Consider the following 21,855-nt stretch of genomic DNA (forward strand, 5'->3'; position numbering starts at 1 on the left):
AGGCAAAGTCCTCTATATGATTCATATTTTAATTATAAAGAATTCACAATAAGATAATTTCCTCCACCTCATATTAATCTTTGTCTACTAAGTCCAATATTTGGGTTTCCTTATGGACAGTTTCTATTGACTGTTTTCTTAAACATATGAATTGGCCATGCTTTCCTCATTCTTTAAGTGACACTTTTTTTGTTAAAACCTGGATATTTTAAATAATAAAAATATAGCGCATTCTAAAAAGCATCTCTCTCCTCCCATCTAGGCTTTGTTTTTGTTGGTGGTACTTTTGTTTGTTTAGTGATTTTCCTGAGTTACTTATGTTAATTCTGCATTTCTTGTTGTGTGTGGCCACTGAAATTTCTACTTAGTTAGCGGTCAACTAACAATTGGACAGAGTTTTCTAAGTGCTTTACATGGTTAATTCTCTGAAGCCTTATGCATAGGCTTTGCATGTGTGTACTGGAGCATGTTTTCAGTGCTCCAGCAGTTTAAATTCTGCCTTTAATCTTCATGTCTTTTTTGTGCAGAGCCTCAAGATCAGCCACAAATGAAACATTAGGTCCTCTCAGGTCTTTCCTGTGAATACATAGGGCCTTGCCCATATGCATGACTTTTGTAATCCCCAGGAATATATGGGAGCTTTTCAAAGCCCTCTATGGATTTCTAATGCCCTAATCGATTTTTTTAAGAGTTTGATTAGATTATTGTATGCTCCAACTGATATTTACATTTTCAGGCAATTGCGATGTTAAACAATTGCTGCTCAATGCTTTGACAAACACTCTAGCAATAAAACTTTCTCACTGAGTGAACTGAGTCTGGTGAAATAGAGACAAAATTGTGAATGGGGTTTTCCCAGGAAGCTGCCAAATAGATGAAACAGTGACAATTCTCTGGGAAGCAGGCCCATTAGCAATCTCCAACACATTTTGCTCACTTCAATGGTTGTTAGACCATTTTTTTTCCAGCTAACATAGTTCCATGTGTGCTGGTGTTCAAGGTTACCACAAAGCTGGGGGATAAAGCAAGCTAACGTATCACAAAACTCACTGTTGACCCTGAGATTCAGTCATTGTTTTTTTTTTTTTTTTGAGTCGGAGTCTAGCTCTGTCGCCCAGGCTGGAGTGCAGATCTCAGCTCACTGCAAGCTCCGCCTCCGGGGTTTACGCCATTCTCCTGGCTCAGCCTCCCGAGTAGCTGGGACTACAGGCGCCTGCCACCTCGCCCGGCTAGTTTTTTGTATTTTTTAGTAGAGACGGGGTTTCACCGTGTTAACCAGGATGGTCTCGATCTGCTGACCTTGTGATCCGCCCGTCTCGGCCTCCCAAAGTGCTAGGATTACAGGCTTGAGCCACCACGCCCGGCCCAGTCATTGTTTTTGAATGAATACTCCTTGAATTGTTGCATGTCCTTGGTTAGTTTCGAGAGTTTCAAAACACCGTTTTACCTGTGTTATAATTGCTTTTATGGAACAGCAAATTTTTGGAGGTCCTTGCTTTGCCATTCTGGAAATGTTTATTCTACCCTTTAATTTTTACTTTATTTTATTTTTTATTTTTGATACAGAGTCTCGCTCTGTTGCCCAGGGGAAAGTGCAGTGTCACCATCTCAGCTCACTGCAATCTTTACCTCCTGGCTTCAAGCTATTCTCATGCCTCAGCTGCCTGAGTAGCAGGAATTACAGGCGCACACCACTGTGCCTGGCTAACTTTTTGTATAATATTTTTAGTAGAGACGGGGTTTCACCACGTTGGCCAGGTTGATCTTGAATTCCTGGCCTCAGGTGATCTGCCTGCCTTGGCCTCCCAAAGTGCTAGGATTACAGGTGTGAGCCACCTCGCCTGACCTTATTCTATCCTTTTAAATTTAAGCTTCCTCTATTATAATCCTCTCTGAGAAAAAAAAAAATTTGTTTTCATAATATATAATTTATAATTATGTATTTATCTGTGAGTTTAAGTTTTTAATGTCTCCCCATTAGACCAAAGTCTATTTACGCAGGTACTTTTTTGTTTTGCTCTGTATACTATGGATTTAACAAAATGGCTATCACCTATACGTGTCACATTCAAATTACTGAAAACCAAATATGAGAAGAAAATTATAAATACATTCAGAGGAAAAAAGACACATTACATACAGAGGAACAAAAACAAGATTCACTGCAGATTTCTCATCAGAAGCAGAGCATGCCAGAAAACATCTGTGAAATGCTGAAATAATAAAGAAACCCTGTTAAACCAAGTGAATGTATTCAAAAATAAAAGAGAAATAAAGACATTTTTCAGACACACATGCTGCAAGTTCATTGTCAGCAGCCCTTCACTGCAAGAAATATTGAAGGAATTTCTTCAGACATAAGAAATCTGATGCCAATCAGTAATTTACATTTGTCATATGAAGAGCACTGAAAATGAGTTAAATGAAGACAGATAGACATAAGATCTACTCTTTTTGTATTTTTAATTGTTTAAAAGATGACTGTCTAAATAATAAATAGTAGGAATATACTCTATATTTATGTATAGAATACATACAAGGAAAATGTATAATAATAATATAAAGTATTAGAGTGCATAATTGGCAGTATATGTTTGCGGCATCCTTAAAACAACTCGTAAAATGGCACAGTATTATAAAGAAGCATACTTTCATGAATTCCAGACATATAATGTAAACTTTAGGGCAATAGCTGAAACAATTTTGAAGAGAGGTATTTAATAATAAATCAACAGTGGAGATAAAATGGAACCGAAAGATAGTAAGTAGTTTAAAAAGGAAAAGAAGACAAAAGAAACAAAGAAAAGATGGAAAAAACAGAAAAAAAAAAAAACTAGGAAGATTATAGGGTTTTTTTTTTGTTTTGTTTGCTTGTTTTGTTTTTGTTTTTTGAGACAGAGCCTTACTCTGTCACCCAGGCTGGAATGCAGTGGTGCAAGCTCAGTTCATGGTAACCTTCACCTCCTGAGTTCAAGAGATTCTCCTGCCTCAGCCTCCCAAGTAGCTGGGATTACAGGTGTGTACCACCATGCCTGGTTAATTTTTGCATTTTTAATAGAGACGGGGTTTCACCATGGTGGTCAGGCTGGTCTTGAACTCCTGGCCTCAAGTGATTCATCTGCCTTGGCCTCCCAAAGTGCTGGGATTACCTGTGTGAGCCACCCGTGCCTGGTCTGATGGTAGATTTTAATTCATTGTGTCAATGAGTACATTAAACACAGTATAAACTTAGCAAATTGAAAAAGAACATTAGATTTTAAAAAAGAAAAAAAAAGACCCACCTCATGCCGTCTACAAAAAAATTTACTTTAAATATGAAGGCATAAAATTAGTGTACTTGAAATCAGCCACTGGTATACTTGAGCTTGTTTTTTTGTCATTTTCCAGTATAATAACCTAGTGTTATGAATTGGTATTTAATAAGAAAGCCTGAGAACTGAGCCAAATATGCTCCTCTTTCATGGCTTTTCTTTTTATTTTCTTTCCCAGTGAATTGACTTGGAATTCCTGTACTGAACATAGCTGATAAAACATCATGGCCAGTGCATAAGTAAGTCCAGATAATGTGAGTAAGCAGAGACGCACAAGGATGTCTATTCTCCCCCATATTTAAGACAAGTTTGCTGGCAGCTAAGCTGTGAGCATGGTAAGCAGATTTTCAAAAAGAACTATTCTCATTTATATAGCATCCTCATACAGTTGCACTGTTCTTTGTGTTTTACATAACATAACTCATTTGATCCTGACAACTCCATGGCAAGGTAGGATTGTTATTGTTATCATTTCATTAATGAGGAAAATGTGGCTTAATGACATTAAGACATTTGCCCATGTTCCAGGACAATTTAGGCAGAACCAGGATTTGAATTCATGTCATCCTGAAAACTGTTTTTTTGTTTGTCTCTTTGTTTCTGTTTTTTGTTTGTTTATTTGTTTTGAGATTGGGTCCTGCTCTGTTGCTTAGGTTGGAGTGCAGTTCACTGCAGCCTATGATTCCCAGGTTCAAGCGATTCTCCTGCCTCAGCCTCCTGAGTAGCTGGGACTACAGGCAGGTGCCACACACCTGGCCAATTTTTGTATTTTTAGTAGAGACAAGGTTTCACCATGTTGGCCAGGCTGGTCTTGAACGCCTGACCTCAAGTGATCTGTCCACCTCAGCCTCCCAAAGTGCTAGGATTACAGGCATGAGCCATTGTGCCCAGCTGAACACTGTTATATGGTTTTCCACCAGATTTCACATAGTAGGAAACTATAAAACAGTTCTTAATGTTACACAGTTTTCCACCAAGTTTCACGTAGCAGGAAACTAAAAATTGGAAGAGTTGGGGTAAAGGACTTCCAGAAAAAAAATGTTATATGTCTACTTCTGGTGCCCTTGTTATAGACTATCTCTGCATAAAAACACATCTGGAAAGTTTTTGATGAGTACTGGGGTTGTTCAACTTTATATCTCAGTGGAAAAATTCAGTACACTACAGATAAAAGTGTTTCCCAATTTGCTTTGTCAGCTTAAACAGTGTACATTTTAATTCTCTTCTGTTTTATTTTTAGCTAGTCAATTATTTAAAACAACTCCAACCTCATCATTATGTGGCAAGATATTTGGAATTAACTAGTCATGGCTTTCAGTGCCTCTAAGGGATATATTATGTGTTTTGGAGATAATGAACACTCTTAGAAATGAATGGAGGCTCTTTCACGGAAAAAGGATGACTTTATAATTTATTTTTATAGCTAGTGTGTTTGTTGACAGTTTAGTATGTACCAGACTCTGTTTTAAACACCTTATTAATTTACATGCTCCTACCAACCATATGAATTAAGCATTACCATCATCTTCATTTTATTTTCATTTGTATGAATACAAGTAGAATTCTGTTGTATAGATATATTGTGTAGTGTTGAAGCCTGGGCTTTTGGAGTAACCATCACTTGAATAATGCAATTGTATTTATTAAGACATTTTTCATTTGTCAACCCTCTCTCCTCTCCTCGCTCCCACCTTCCTACCCTTCTGAGTCTGCAATGTCTATTATTTCACACTGTATGTTCACGTGTACACATTATTTCACTTCCTCTCATAAGTAAGAACATGCAGTATTTGACTTTCTGCATTATTTCCCTAAAGACAACAGCCTCAAGTTCCATCCGTGCTGTTGCAAAAGACATGATTTTACTCTTTTTTATGGTTGAGTGGTATTCCATGATGTGTGTATATATATATGTGTGTGTGTGTGTGTGATATGTATCACATTTTCTTTATCCCATCCTCTATTGATGGACACTCATGTTGAGTCCATATCTTGGTTATTGTGAATAGTGCTGTGATAAAAATACAAGTGCAGGTTTATTTTTTATATAAAGATTTTTTTCCTTTGGGTAGATAGCTAGTAGTGGGATTGTGGGATTGAATGGTAGTTCTATTTTTGGTTATCTGGGAAATCTCTGCATCGTTTTCCATAGTGCCTGTACTAATTTACATTCCCACCAACAGTGTATAAGTGTTCTTTTTTCTCTGCAGCCTCACCCCAATCTGTTATTTTTTGACTTTTTAAACAATAGCAATTCTGCCTGGTATAAAATGATATCTCATTGTGATTTTAATTTGCATTTCTATGAAGATTAGTGATGTTGAATATTTTTCATGTGCTCGTGGGCGATTTCTATGTCTTCTTTTGAAAAATATCTCTTCATGTCCTTTGTCCACTTTTTAATGCTTTTTCTTACTGTTCTTGTTATTGATTAGTTATTTGAGTCCTTTATGGTTTCTAGATTAAAATTAGTCCCTTCTTGGATGCAGAGTTTGAAAATATTTTCTCTCATTGTGCAGGTTTTCTATTCATTCTATTCAGCTGTGCAGAAGCTTTTCAGTTTAATCAAGTCATATTTGTCTATTTTTATTTTAGTTGCCTGTGCTTTTGAGGTTTTCATGAATCCTTTGCCTAGCCCAATGTCTAGAAGAGTTTTCCCTAGGTTTTATTCTAGTATTTCTGCAATTTCAGGTCTTACAGTTAAGTCTTTAATCCAACTTGAGTTGATTTTTGTATATGGTGAGAGATAGGAGTCAGTTTCATTCTTCTGCAAAGGAAAATTCTATTTTCCCAGCATTTATTGAAAAGTGTATCCTTTCTCAAATGCATGTTTTGTCAACATTGTCAAAGATCAGTTGGCTGTAGGTGTGTAGCTTTATTTTTTGGTCCTATATTCTGTTCTATTCATCTATGTGTCTATTAAAAACCAGTATCATGCTGTTTTGGTTTCTACAGCCTTACAGTATAACTTCAAGTCAGATAATGTGATGAAACCAGCTTTGTTCTTTCAGTTTAGCATTATTTTGACCACTTGAGCTCCTTTTTTTATTCCATGTGAATCTTATGACTGTATTTTTCTAACTCTGTGAAAAATAACATTAGTATTTTGGTAGAAAATGCATTGAATCTCTAGATTCCTTTGGACAATATGGTCATTTTTGTGATATTGATTCTTCCAATTCAGGAGCATGGAATGTTTTTCTATTTGTTTGTGTCATCTATGATTTCTTTCATCAATGTTTTGTAGTTTACATTGTAGAGGTGTTTTACCTCTTTGGTTAAATATATTTCTAGGTATTCTTTTGCACATATTGTAAATTGATTGATGTCTAGATGTGATTATCAGCTCAATTCAAGTGGAGAATCAAGTTTTTTTTTTTTGTTTTTTTTTTTTTTTTTTTGAGACAGAGTCTCGCTCTGTCGCCCAGGCTGGAGTGCAGTGGCCGGATCTCAGCTCACTGCAAGCTCCGCCTCCCGGGTTTACGCCATTCTCCTGCCTCAGCCTCCCTAGTAGCTGGGACTACAGGCGCCCGCCACCTCGCCTGGCTAGTTTTTTGTATTTTTTAGTAGAGACGGGGTTTCACCGTGTTAGCCAGGATGGTCTCGATCTCCTGAGCTCGTGATCCGCCCGTCTCGGCCTCCCAAAGTGCTGGGATTACAGGCTTGAGCCACCGTGCCCGGCCGAGAATCAAGTTTTAAATGAATTAAGTAATGTTTAAGGTTATATAATCAACATACAAAATTCAGTAGCATTTCTATACAAATGCTACTCATTTTGAAATGCTACTGAATTTTATATGTTGATTATATAGAAATGCTATGAATTTTGTACGTTGATTATATAACCCTAAACTTTTCTTAATTAATTTATCAGATCTAAGAATTATTTGGAGAAGTCTGTGAGATTTTTTACACATAAATCATATCATCAGCAAACAGAGGTAATTTGACTTTCTCTTTTCTAGTTTGAATGCATTTAATATTTGTTCTTGCTTGATTGCTCTGGCTATGACTTCCAGGGTTATGTTTAATTGGAGTGATGAAAATAGTCATCCTTGTCTTGTTCCAATTCTCAGGGAGAATGATTTCAAGTTTTCTCCATTCAGTATGCTGTTGGCTATGTGTTTTTCATGTATAGCTTTTATTATTTTGAGGCATGTTCCTTCTATGTCCAATTTTTTGAAAGTTCTTATCAGAAAAGGATGCTGAATTTTATCAAATGCCTTTTCTGTCTTTATTTATAGGATCATATGGCTTTTGTTTTTAAATTCTGCTTATGTAATTAATCACATCTATTGATTTGTGTGTGTTGAACCATCCTTGCATCCCTGAATAAAACCTATTTGATTGTGGTATATTATCTTTTTGATATGCTGTTATACATATACCTCAATATATGTGCAAAATCTTCACATAGAAAGTCCTTAACAAAATGCTAGCAAATCATGTATATTTTTGAGGATTTTTGCATCTATGTTTATCAGGGATTGGTCTGTAGTATTCCATTTTTATGTCCTTGCCAGCTTTGGTATCAGACTCATATCAGCTTTGGAGAATGAGTTAGGGAAGATTCTCTCCTCTCTGATTTTTCGGAAGAGTTTCAAAAGATTGCTATTATTTCTTTTTACCTTGTGAATTTATCCAGTCCTGAGCTTTTTTGTTGGTGGTGTTGGGAAGTTTTTTTATTACTGATTTAATCACTCATTATTGCTCTGTTCAAGATTTTTCTCTCCCATTCAATCTTAGGAGCTTATTTGTTTCCAGGAATTTATTCATGTTCTCTAGGTTTTCTAGTTTGCGAATGCATAGTTGTTCACAGCAGCCTCTGATGATCTTTTGTATTTCTGTGGTATTAGCTATAATGTATTCCTTTTTATTTTGGATTACGTTTATATGGATCTCTTCTCATGTTTTTCTTAGGTAGTTTAGCTAGTGATTTGTCTATTTTATTTGTTTTTGTCCCAATTTCATTTAGTTCTACCCTGATCTCTGTTATTTGTTTTCTCCTGGTAGCTTTGGGTTTTGTTTGTTCTTGTTTTACTAGTTCCTTGAGGTACAATGTTATGTTGTTAATTTGTGATCTTTCTATTTTTTGATGTAGGCATTTAATACTATAAACTACTCTCTTAGCACTGCTTTTGCTGTTTTCAATATGTTTTGGTATGTTTTGTTTCCATTTTTATTTATTTCAAAAATTTTTAATGTATAACTTAATTTGGTAAACAACCTAAATATTGTTTAGGAATATATTGTTTACTTCCCAGGTATTTGCTTATAGTTTCCAGAGTTCCCCTTGGTGTTGGATTTCTAGTTTTATTTGGCTATGCTCTGAGAAGATAATTGGTATAACTTCAACTTTTAAAAATATATTGAGACTTGTTTTGTGACATATCTTGGAGAATGTACCATGTGCCCATGAAAACACTATATTCTACTTTTGTTTGTTAGACTGATCTGTAAATGTTTGTGACGTCCATTTGGTCAAAAATTTAAATCCAATGTTTCTTTGTTAATTTTATGTTTTGATAACCTGTCTAGTGCTCTCAGTGGGGTGTTAAGTCCCCCATTATTATTGCATTTCTGTATGTTTCTTTCTGTTTTTATTATTATACTTTAAGTTCTAGGGTACACGTGTACAACGTGCAGATTTGTTACGTATGTATACATGTGCCAGGTTGGTGTGCTGTACCCATTAACTCGTCATTTACATTAGGTGTATCTCCTAATGCTATCCTTCCTCCCTCCCCCTACCCGACTACAGGCCCTGGTGTGTGGTGTTCCCCACCCTGTGTCCAAGTGTTCACATTGTTCAGTTGCCACCTGTGAGAACATGTGGTGTTTGGTTTTCTGTCCTTGCGACAGTTTGCTCAGAATGATGGTTTCTGGCTTCATCCTTTTTTATGGCTGCATAGTATTCCATGGTGTATATATGCCACATTTTCTTAATCCAGTCTATCATTGATGGACATTGGGTTGGTTCCAAGTCTTTGCTATTGTGAATAGTGCCACAACAGACATAAGTGTGCATGTGTCTTTATAGCAGCATGATTTATAATCCTTTGGGTATATACCCACTAATGGGATGGCTGGGTCAAATGGTATTTCTAGTTCAAGATCCTTGAGGAATTGCCACACTGCCTTCCACGATGGTTGAATTAGTTTACAGTCCCACCAACAGTGTAAAAGCGTTCCCATTTCTCCACATCCTCTCCAACACCTGTTGTTTCCTGACTTTTTAGTGATCGCCATTCTAACTGGTGTGAGATGGTATCTCACTGTGGTTTTGATTTGCATTTCTCTGATGGCCAGTGATAATGAGCATTTTTTCATGTGTCTGTTGGCTGCATAAATGTCTTCTTTTGAGAAGTGTCTGTTCATATCCTTTGCCCACTTTTTGATGGGGTTGTTTGATTTTTTCTTGTAAATTTGTTTCAGTTTTTTGTAGATTCTGGATATTAGCCCTTTGTCAGATGGGTAGATTGCAAAAATTTTCTCCCATTCTGTAGGTTGCCTGTTCACTATGATGGTGTTTCTTTTGCTGTGCAGAAGTTCTTTAGTTTAATTAGATTCCATTTCTCAATTTTGGCTTTTGTTGCCATTGCTTTTGGTGTTTTAGACATGAAGTCCTTGCCCATGCCTATGTCCTGAATGTTATTGCCTAGGTTTTCTTCTAGGGTTTCTTTCTTTATGTCTAGTATTTTTTTATGAGTCTGGGTGCTGTTCCATTTTGGGGTGCACATATATTTAGAATTTTATATGTTCTTGCTGATTTGATCTCTTTATCATCGTATAATGACCTTATTTGTATTTTTTTATCATTGTTTATTGTAAGTCTGTTTTTCCCAATATAAATGTAACTACTACTACTCACTTTTGGTTTTCATCTGTGTGGAGTATCTTTTCCACCTGCTTAACTTCTGTCTATAACTGTCTGCCAACCAGTAAGGTGAGTTTCTTTTAAGTAGCATGTAGTAGGTTCATGTTTTTATCTATGTCATCAATGTATACCTTTTAAGTGGAAAATTTTAATTCATTTATTGTTAAGGTTAATATTGACATGTGAGCTTTTGTTTCTGACATAATGTAAATTGTAATCTAGCTGTTTGGTAGATTCTTTGTTTCTTTTTTTCCTTTGTCTTTGTGGTTTAGTGGAGTTCGGAGTTCTGTCGTGTAGTCGTTGTCTTTTTTTTTCTTTTTGTAATTTTGTGTTTATATGATGGTGAATATTGACATTTTGTATTCACATTTAGAACTCCTGGAGAATTTCTTATAGGACCAGTCTAGTGGTAATGAATTCCCTCAGCATTTGGTTGTCTGAGAACTTTATTTCTCCTTCATTTATTAAGCTTATTCTGAATAGGATTTAAAATTTGTGGTTGACAGAGTTTTTTTTTTCCTTTAAGTACTTTAAAAATAGAATATTTTTTCTAGCTTGTAAGGTTTCCGCTTTTAGTCCACTATTAGTCTGATGGGATTTTCTTTATAGATGACTAGACACTTTTCTCATGCTGATTTTAGGATTTTTCTTTCATGTTGACTTTAGACAATCTGATGACTATATGTCATGTTGAGGTCCTTTTTGCAATGTATTTTTCTGTAGTTCGTTGGGCTTCTTGTATCTGGATGTGTAAATCTCTTCCCAAACTAGGAAAACTTTTTGTCAATTATTTCCTTAAATAGGGTTTCTATGCTTTTTGCTTTTTCTCCTCCCTTGGAAATACTTATACTTCATATGTTTGGTTGCTTTATGTAGTACCATACCTCTCAAAGGCTTTGTTTGTTCTTCTTTATTCTCCTTTCTTTATTTTTGTCTGATTGAATTAATTCAAAACAACTGTCTTCAAATTTTGAGATTCTGTTCTCTGCTCATTCTAGTCTATTGTTAAGGCTTTCAACTGTTCTTCATAATTCTTTCACTGAAATTTTCATTTCCAGAAGTTGTTTGGTTGTTTAAGATCTCTACCTCCTTGGTAAATTTCTAGCTCATATCATGAATTGATTTTCTGATGTCTTTGCATGGTATTCAGATTTCTTTTATGTCTTACAGAACTTCTTTAAAATCAGTATTTTGCATTCTTTGTCTGACATTTTGAAGATTTCTTATTGGTTCAAATTCATTGCTAGAGAATTACTGTGCTCCTTTGGAGGTGTTATAGCACTTTGTTTTTTCATACTTCCAGTATTATTATCCTGATTTCTTTGCATCTGGAGAATTAGTTACTTCTATTATTGAATTTACTTTCATCGGGGTGTGACTTACTTTTCTTGAGAATGTGACTATGATGTATGCTGAATAGGGTTATTTGGCTTTGTTTCTGGGTGTCTAAACTGGTGGTTCCATGCTTTGTGTCCAAGGCAAGAAGGCAAGGCTGAGCAGTGTGGGGTTGTGCAAGTCTGCACTTGAACCCCACAATGGCATGTACAAGTGCTGGCCCTTACAGGGTTCAGAGAGAAATCCTCAGGCCTCTGAAGAAACACTCCAGCAAGAGGCAGAGCAACTGCTGCTGTGCCAATGACCCCATGAGGGAAAGAGTGCATCTTAGGCTCCATGGTCTATCAAGGGGTAGTAAGACCCAATTTGCTCTCACTCAACCCATCATGGCTCCTTCCCACGGCTGGACACTAGCAGTGAATTGGGACAGTTAGCCAACTCAAATGCAGTTTGCCTTTAGACTGTGAAAATGTCCCAGGCTGCAAAACTTTCTACCCTGGCCAATACCACTCATCTCAGACTCAAACCCTCCTGATCTGGTCCTGCAAGGTGGGTTCCCAGTTCCATTGTCCGCAGCTGAAGCCCATGCTATTCTTGCCTCTCCATTCTGGCTATGTGGATTCTTCCTCCAATCAAGTTAAGATCATAAATCCCTAACTAATGACTCTACAAACCAGTGACTGCCACCAATGCTAGCTGGCAGGTTTCTGTGCAACCCGCTATGAGTTAGCATCAGGAATGACCTCCTTCCATTGGTCCTTAAGCCTGGGAGTGCATGTGGGGTACTTCCCAGTGCTCTTCCTTCTCACAGTCCCTTGACTGTTCCCCAAGTCTGATCCAGGTTTTGGGAAGCTCAAAAGTTCCCGATGGTCTAGATTTCCTGGCTTCCTGGTGGAAATGTGTATTGTGGAGCACTCCCCCTCTCACATGTGGAGGGATTGATTCACAGATTTCCATTTGGGCTGCTGTCTGTCTTGTTTTCAGCAGTATCCAAAGTCTTCTTTCACTTTTATGTTGAACAATCATGTTTCTTCTTGGATACAAGTTCACAGTGTGAATCTCTACACACTACTTGCTATTTCCAAGTGGGCAAGGATTCTGGCAAAGCATCCATTCTACTATCTCAGAAAAAAAGGTACTCATCTCTATTTTATTAATGAGAGAATTCAAGTGCATAAGTGTTTATATAACCTATAATCTCAATATGAATTTTGGGAAGTTATGCTGCCATGGGCCAACACGACTTACATAATACTTTAGCCTAGTTTCTGTTATGCCGCTCATGATTCTGTCTAATTTCTGCCAGAAAAGTTAATGATGAATCTTCTCTGAAGATGTTTGCACTACCAAGAAGAAATAACTCCGAGTAAAGTAAATATACTAGTGTTCTTCCTAAGAAAACAGAACCAGGCTTCCGTGCACAGTTTAGTTGTTGCTTCTCTCGATGATTGGAGTGAGAGACTCTGGTTATTCTCATGGGTAACTTGTCCCCTGAGAACTTTATGTATGTTCAAATTCCTCAATTATTGTTAGTTCCCAGTCGTTGGTCACTAACATCCCAACATGACTCTATTTACCATCATGTTAGAGGTTCCACCCTGTGTGTCACCTTTTGGTGATCATTTATTGATCTCAGTGTAAAAGGTTGTCCATTGTACTAAGTGGCCTTATTTCACACAGGTATATTACTCTGAGTCTGCAACAATGGCCAAGGATAAAACCCCCAGCTAAAAATGATGTTCATTGTGGATATGATGATCCCTTCTTAGAGCTCTTTAGCACTTTACAAAATGCATTCAGAGACTTCTATTTTTCCTCACAGCAGCAGTCCTGTGTGACAAGTTGGAGAATATTTTCTAATCTCCACCTAATCATCACTTTTTCCTTAAATCTCCCTCCCTCTAGAGAACTTCAATATTTGTGACTAGACATTAAATAACAACTTCTTAAATAGGAGCTTTTCTTTCTTCTTTGAGTAGGACTTGCAATTTGAAGATACCAACTGAAAGTGTGTCATTTTCCTTGAAGAGCAAGGTAAGTTTCTAGCTCAGTTCTATGGTCTGTTTAGGTTGTGGTAATAGAATATGTGCTATATAAAAGTTCAAGGGCAAACATTTTCCCATTGAATACATCCAGAGTTTAGTATCCAGTTTTAAATATTTTCATGCTCTCACGCTATTTAGCCACAGTCCAGGTGTTACAACAATCTCCATTAATTAGAAAAATGGTGATTTTATTCAAATAATAGAAGATGGTACTATTCTCATCATTTAAAATTCATATGCTTAGAGGGCAACAGGCATTGGGGCCTATCGAAGGGTGGAGGGTAGGAGGAGGGAGAGGATCAGAAAAAATAACTAATGGGTCCCAGGCTTAATACCTGGGTGATGAAATAATATGTACAACAAACCCTCATGATGCAAACATACCTATGTAACAAGCCTGTATATGTATCCCTGAACTTAAAAGTAAAAAACAAAAAATAAAATAACCTTATACACACAAAAAATCCATGTGCTTAGAAGAGCATTTAGAAAATGAAGGGCACTCTAAATATTTGTTGAGGCAATGAATGAATATATCTAAATGAATAAATGAATAAATAAATGAGTGAGCAAATGATCAATGAGCACATTAAAAAATACATGGTTCTGTGTTACTGAAGCACAGTCTCATGCCTAACTTTGCACAGGCTATTCAGAGGCTCTTGATTGAAAGCTTTAGATTTTTAAAAATAAGGAATCCACATGATTTACATTGTGACCCATAATGGGTGACCGCATGCATATGTACACACACACATACACACACAGCAAAATCAAAGCTTACATGGAATCCTATTTTTCACCTACAATACACCTTTACTTTCTACTTTTTTGAGCTAATGTATGCAAAATACATAAAAGAGAATCTGCACATAGTGAATGCTTTATGTGTTAGAGCTCATTCCTAACAATAGCAGTTATATTTAGTTTAGTTTATTGATGTTAGTGTTTTTTTATTCTGTCTTTCCTTGCCGTAGAGAACTTGGAGCCTTTTGACCACTACCTGAGACAGATTATTTTTCTAATGGTATTTATACATTATTCCATGACTGAATTTCCAACTTTAGACTTAGTATTCAGGATAGACTATCTCTTTTTTTCCAGGCACAAGGTAAGCTTCTATGTTCCACATATACATTTAGTAAAACAGGGAATTCGTGCAAAAGCAATGGGACAGCTATAGATACTATATTATTTTAGAACAGGAGTAGATGCTTTAAATTTCTTTTTATAAAAACATATGCTGAGGCTGGAGTATAGAGATGTCAAAACTTCCATTGGTAGGGTGTTCAGTGATACTTGTGAAATATCATACTGCTTCCCTAAAGAAGATGAAAAAAATAAGATAGATGATGTGCTGATTAAGTAGGTGGTAATTTCATCTTACTCACTATCAGGCTTCTACTGGAAGTAAAACAAACAAAAATAACAGAAGTGTGAATTGACAGCTCTTCGGACTATAAAAGGAACTAAATAAGTTAGCAAGATGCATAAAGAATTGTAACCTTTCCCTCATAATCTCATCCTTATTATGACTAGCACATCTAATGCTCGTTGTGAAGTAGCTAAAAGCACAAATTTTGATTAGGTTGGAACTTGGTTTCAGTTGTGAATCTTGACTATTCTCCATACTAGTTGTATAATTGTAGAATATCACAAAACTTTTCAAATATCAAATTCTCGTAATGGTAAAATAGTAATAACAATAATACTTATCACACACAAACACACATGTAAACATTTATATAAAAAGTTCTTAACATCTGTTGTAGAACGTAGTATATTCTAAAAGTGGTTATGTGAGTTGAGTTTGGCAAACATAAGGCTTTCATGGGCTAAACTTACGCAGTGTGGAAAGACAGTAGGCAATAGTAGTTAGCAGATGAATAGTAGTTAGAGGATGAATGCCCTTTCTAATTTAAAACACTATTCATATGCAAGAACTGATCTAAATAATAATTTTACAACTCAGAACCTGCCACCAAAACAGATCTGCAGATCTGCAGACTAAAGCAAACCCACGAACGATGCATTTTAAACTATAAGGGTCTGCATTCAACTAAGAGATGGCAAAAATGAAAGAAAAGAATGTGTTTAAGTAAAGGAGATGCTGCGAAACCGAGCTAAAATGTAAGTTTCAAGGAAGAAATTAAACAGAAGAATGGTTCACATGGAATTGCTGGAGCAGTCAATCATTTGTGTGAAAAAAAGACAGAATGAGAATTATTGGGAGGCACAGAAAATCTCAGTAGCCCTAGTATGCGAGGAAAGACAAATTGAAGAAGGGGCTACAAGACTTCAAAATTTACCAACACACAAAGCCCTGCCATCCTCCTTTATGAAACTAACAGAGATCATCATTCCATTCTAACAATAACATTATAGCTAGTTCTCATCAGACTGTGCTAAACATTTAACATTTTGTTTATTGTTGTAAAAATGTATTATTTCATTGAATTTCCAAAATAATGCCTTGAGGTTGATCTCATTAATATTTTCATTCTGCAGGTAAAATAAACAAGGTTCAGGGAAGTTAGTCTGGGACCGATGCTGCCTAAGTAGTAAATGGTAGGGCTGATATGCACCTCTTCCCAATCCCAAGCTCTATATCTGATGCTGCCTTCCCCTCAGAATTGCCTTTGCTGGTTGTACATTTCTCTACTTCTCCAGCTGTCCTGAGACCGTTAATGTGCATTTTCCTCTCAGTTACCTCACTGTGAAACCTGCCTAAGTTTGCCCCAACAAAGACAATGAGTAATTGTAAATTGCTTCACATTCAATTTGATTTAGATTCAATTTAGACCATTGAACTTGAGAACAACTCTCCTGAGCCAGAAGATAGGCTTGACTATTAACACTTGTGTATATATGAATAAATGACTTAATCTTGTGAGCCTCACAAATTAAATAAATGCAATAACTAATCAACCTCATTATATTGTTGAGAGGAATCAATATACATACAAATTGCCTAGAGCAGTTCCCAGTATGTGAGCAACATAAATATATAAGTTTTACTGGATTAGGGAAAACGGAATTGGCAGAAAAATTAGTTCCAGATGCGTCATCTTGGACACATCATTAAATATACTACATAGCAGTTTATAAATTTATAAAATGGAAACATTGGGATATTATTTATAAAGATCCCCTGGATTCAACAGATTGCAACTGTGTAGATAATTCATTAAAGATTGTTATTAAGCCTATGCTTTAGATCTATAGAATTTTGAAGTATGAATTGTTGCTCTAATTACATAATGCATATAGTATTTATACATTTCTAAATCTCTTTTTTGTTTATCAATCTATTGCTTTATTTCTTATTGCTACAGGACATCTTATGCTTCCTGATAATACCGATGGAGAATTGTACAGAAATGACAAAGTTCATACTTCTAGGACTAACTAATGCCCCAGAACTACAGGTCCCCCTCTTTATCTTGTTCACCTTCGTCTACCTCCTCACTCTGTGTGGGAACGTGGGAATGATGATGCTGATCCTGATGGACTCTTATCTCCACACCCCCATGTACTTTTTCCTCAGTAACCTGTCTCTGGTGGATTTTGGATACTCCTTAACTGTCACTCCCAAGGTCATGGCTGGGTTCCTTAGAGGAGACAAGGTCATCTCCTACAATGCATGTGCTGTTCAGATGTTCTTCTTTGTAGCCTTGGCCACTGTGGAAAATTACTTGTTGGCCTCAATGGCCTATGACCGCTATGCAGCAGTGTGCAAACCCCTACACTACACCACCACCATGACGGCCAGTGTATGTGCTCGTCTGGCCCTAGGCTCATATGTCTGTGGCTTCCTAAATGCCTCATTCCACATTGGGGGCATATTCAGTCTCTCTTTCTGTAAGTCCAATGAAGTCCATCACTTTTTCTGTGATGTTCCAGCAGTCATGGCTCTGTCTTGCTCTGATAAACACATTAGTGAGGCGATTCTGGTTTTTATGTCAAGCTTTAATATCTTTTTTGCTCTTCTAGTTATCTTTATCTCCTACTTGTTCATATTCATCACCATCTTGAAGAGGCATTCAGCTAAGGGACACCAAAAAGCATTATCCACCTGTGCCTCTCATTTCACTGCAGTCTCCATCTTCTATGGGACAGTCATCTTCATGTACTTGCAGCCCAGCTCCAGCCACTCCATGGACACAGACAAAATGGCATCCGTGTTCTACGCTATGATCATCCCCATGCTGAACCCTGTGGTCTACAGCCTGAGGAACAGAGAAGTCAAGAATGCATTCAAGAAAGTGTTGAGAAGGCAAAAATTTCTATAAGATTGGAATTTTAACACTGTGGTATACACAAAAATGTTTCACTCATCTCAGACCTTCCTCACGCAATGAGTTACACTTGAAACCCCACAATACATTTAAGTTCATGAGGTGATATTCTTACCTCTTTAGAAGTCAATTATGTAATAAAAATAAAACGTTCTCAGAAATGTAACACCTGAACGAGGAAGGCTAAAGGGAAATGTTAGGATTTTTGGAACTTGCTGGTCAAACCTTACTAATGACATTTGGTTCACTCACTTGTTCCACTTGCATTTTCTCTACCACATTCCAATGCAAACATACTTGTTAAACAGGGACACCAACAAGCCCACAAAAATATACATGTTTATGCCCTTGTGGGCACATAGGCATTAGAAGGAGAAATTTACTCAGAAGTAAGTGGAGTGTGGCTAGTTTTTATATAAAGGACTTAAGTAATTAATTTAGTATTATAGTATAAATTTATTTTTGAATAGACTTTTTAAGAATAGTTTTATGTTCACATTAAAATGGAGAAGTAAGTACAGAGATTTCCCATATACCTTCTGCCCCCACATACGTATACCCTCCCTCATTGTCGATATCCTCCAACAGAGTGCTACATTTTTTTACAGTTGATGAACCTACATTGACACATCATTATCATCCTAAGACCATAGTTTACATTAGGATTCACTCTTGCTGTTGTCCCTTCTATGGATTTGGACAAATGTATGATGACATGTATTTATCATTATAGTATCATATTGAGTAGTTTCACTGCTCTAAAGCTCTTCTATGCTCTACTTATTCATTCTTCCTTCTTCCCTTACCCCTGACAACTACTGATCTTTTTCTGTCTCCACAGTTTTGCTTTCTCCAGAATGTCAGATAGTTGAAATCATATGGTATGTAACCTTTCCATATTGGCTTTTTTCACATAGTAATATGCATCTCTTTTCTCCATATCTTTTCATGGCTTGATAGCTCATTTCATTTTAGCACTGAATATTGTCTATTGTCAAGTGGTATCACACTTTATTCATCTACCTACTGAAGGATATTTTGGTTGCTTCCCGAGTGTTGGCAGTTATGAATAAAGCTGCTATAAACACGTGTGGTTTAACTGGTATTTTCTTTCTCCAACTTTGCTGCATGTTCTGCTGGTTTTCCTTGTGGGCTTTTTATCTTGTATTCATACTCTGATTATAGGTGTTCTTTAATGCGCCATCCTGAGATGCTTATATTTCCAGGTTTTTATTAAACTTCTCACTGACGTCTCAAAAATAACATGTATAAAACTAAAATCTTGCTTTTATGCCCCAAATCTAGATTCTGATTGTACTTAGAGTAAATTTTCTAACTGTGGCCTACAAAAGTTGCTTAACCTCTCTGCTGCCACTTCTTTCATTTTCTTCCAAATTTCTCCTTGCTCTCTATGACCCAGCAAATTAATCTTTGTTTATTTCTTGAACACAAGAAGCACATTCACACCGCAGAATGCTGTCCATCTTGGCCTCTTTGCCTACCATGTTCTTTCCTTATATGTCATTTTAAATATTATATACTCAGAGAGCCCAATTTAACTCTGCATCTAAAATTATTATCTCCCATGTCCATTAGTCTTTATTTCAACATCATGGCTTTTTTTCTTTTAATTGTGATAAGAACACTTATTATAAGATCTACTCTTTTAACAATTTTTAAGTGTACAATATAGTATTATTAATTATAGGCACTCTGTTGTAAGCAGGTCTCTAAAACGTATTCATTTTTTATAACTGAAACTTATACCCATTTAACCGTAACTCAGCCCCCTATTTCCCCCACTCCCACCACAGCCCCTGACAGCCACTATTCTACTCTCTTTTTCTGTAAGTCTATTTTAGATACCTTATGTAAGTTGAATCATGCAGTATTTTGTCCTTCTATGACTCGCTTATTTCACTTAGCATATTGTCCTCCAGGATCATCCATCTTGTCAAATACAGCAGGATATTCTTCCTTTTATTGAAACATAATAATTGTACATATTTATGGGGCACAATGTGGTATTTTGACAAATGTATACATTGTACGTTGATGAAAATTAGCATATGAATCACCTTAAACATTTATCATTTCTTTGTTGTAAGAATGTTCAAAATCCCCTCTTTTAGATATTTGAAAATATATAATGCATTTTTGTTAGCTAGACTCACCCTACTGCACAATAGAGTACCAGAACTAATTCTTATCTAATTGTAAGATTGTACCTGCTGACAAACCTTTCACCATCTCTTCCTCTCCACTATTCTCCCAAGTTGCTGCTAACCAGTATTCTACTTTCAACTTCTCTGGGATCAGCTTTTTTAGATTCTATATATAAGTGCGATGGCGCAGTATTTGTCTTTCTGTGCCCAACATTTCGCTTAATATAATGTACTCCAGATTCATCCATGTTATTGAAAATGACAAGATTTCATCTTTTATAAGGCTGAATAGTGTTCTATTGTTTATGTATATGGCAGTATCTTTATCCATGCATCTGTTGATGGGCATTTAGGTTGATTCCATATGTTGTCTATTATAAATAGTGCTGCAATAAACACTGGAGTTCAGATTTTTTTTAACACACTGATTTGATTTCCTTTGGATATATGCCCAGTAGTTGGATTGCTGGGTCATGTAGTAGTTCTATTTTTAATTTTTTGAGGAACCTCCGTACTGTTTTCCATAATGACTCTACTAGCTTATATTCCCACCAACAGTAAGAGTTCCCCTTTCTCCACATCTTTGCCACATTTGTTATATTTAATCTTTTTGTTAATAGCTATTTTAAAACTGGGGCAAGGTGATATCTCATTGTGGTTTTGATTTACATTTCTCTGGATATCAACTTCTTGTTGAATGTGTACTTTTCAAATATTTTTTCTCATTCTGTATGTTGTCTCTTTTCTCTGCTGATTGTTTCCTTTGCTGTGCCAAAGCTTTTTAGTTTGATGTGGTCCCATTTATTTATTTTTGCTTTTGTTGTTGCTGCTTTTGGGGTCTTCTCTAAAAAAATCCTTGTGTGGACCAATGTCATGAAACATTTTCCTATGTTTTCTTCTAGTAGTTTTATAATTTTGGGTATTACATTGAAGTCCTGAATTCATTTAGTTAATTTTTGTATATGGTGAGAGATAGTCTAGTTTTATTGTTTTTCATGTGGATATCTAGTTTTCCCAGTACCAATTATTGAAGAAGCTGTTTTTACCCCATTAAGTGCTCTTGATTCCTTTATTGAAAATCAATTGGCTGTAAATTCCTGCATTTATTTTTGGGCTCTCTATTTTGTTCTGTTGGTCTGTGTGTCTGTTTTTATACCAATACCATGCTGTTTTGGTTACTATAGCTTTATAGCACATTTCAAGGTCAGATAGTGTAAAGCCTCCAGCTTTTTCTTTTTTTGCATAAGATTGATTTGGCTATTTAGGGTATTTTGTGGTTCCATATGAATTTTTGAATTGCTTTTTTCTAACTCTGAAAAATAACATTGGTGTTTTGATAGGGATTGCATTGAAACTGTAGACTGCTCTGAGCACTATAATCATTTTAATAGATGATATTAATTTTTTCAACCCATAAGCATGGTGTGTTTTTTCCATTTGTGTTAGCTACAATTTCTCTTATCACTGTTTTGTAGTTTTCCTTGTAGATATACTTTACCTCCTTGGATAAATTTATTGCTAGGTATTTTATTATTTTTTGTAGCTATTGTAAGTGGGATTGCTTTCTTTATTTCTCTCAGACAGTTTGATATTGATGTATGGAAACATTACTAATTTTTGTATGTTGTCTTTTTATCTTGCAATTTTACTGTATTTGTTTATTAGTTCTAACAGTTTTTTGGTGGAGTCTTTAGGATTTCCTGCATATAAGATAATGTCATCTGCATACAGGAACAATTTGACTACCTCCTTTCTAATTTCACTACATTTTGTCCTTTCTCCTACCTAATTATTCTTGCTAAAACTTCCAGTACTATGCTGAAT

At 36.0% G+C, this 21,855-nt stretch overlaps 1 protein-coding gene across 1 annotated transcript; it reads left to right on the forward strand.

Annotated features, from left to right (window-relative positions):
• The first annotated feature begins 6,719 nt into the window (after window positions 1-6,719).
• Window positions 6,720-21,318, forward strand: LOC105496085 (olfactory receptor family 5 subfamily B member 2). The gene is made up of 2 exons (XM_011766150.2): window positions 6,720-13,557; window positions 16,904-21,318. The coding sequence occupies exon 2, from the start codon at window positions 16,931-16,933 to the stop codon at window positions 17,858-17,860; it is 930 nt and encodes a 309-aa protein (XP_011764452.2). The 5' UTR covers window positions 6,720-13,557; window positions 16,904-16,930; the 3' UTR covers window positions 17,861-21,318.
• Window positions 21,319-21,855: the final 537 nt, after the last annotated feature.

The sequence above is a fragment of the Macaca nemestrina genome, chromosome 12, assembly GCF_043159975.1.
Source record: "Macaca nemestrina isolate mMacNem1 chromosome 12, mMacNem.hap1, whole genome shotgun sequence".
Lineage (NCBI taxonomy): Eukaryota > Metazoa > Chordata > Mammalia > Primates > Cercopithecidae > Macaca > Macaca nemestrina.

Coding starts and splice junctions, on each gene's coding strand:
- LOC105496085 (XM_011766150.2), top strand. CDS start 16,931: ATGGAGAATTGTACAGAAATGACAAAGTTCATACTTCTAGGACTAACT.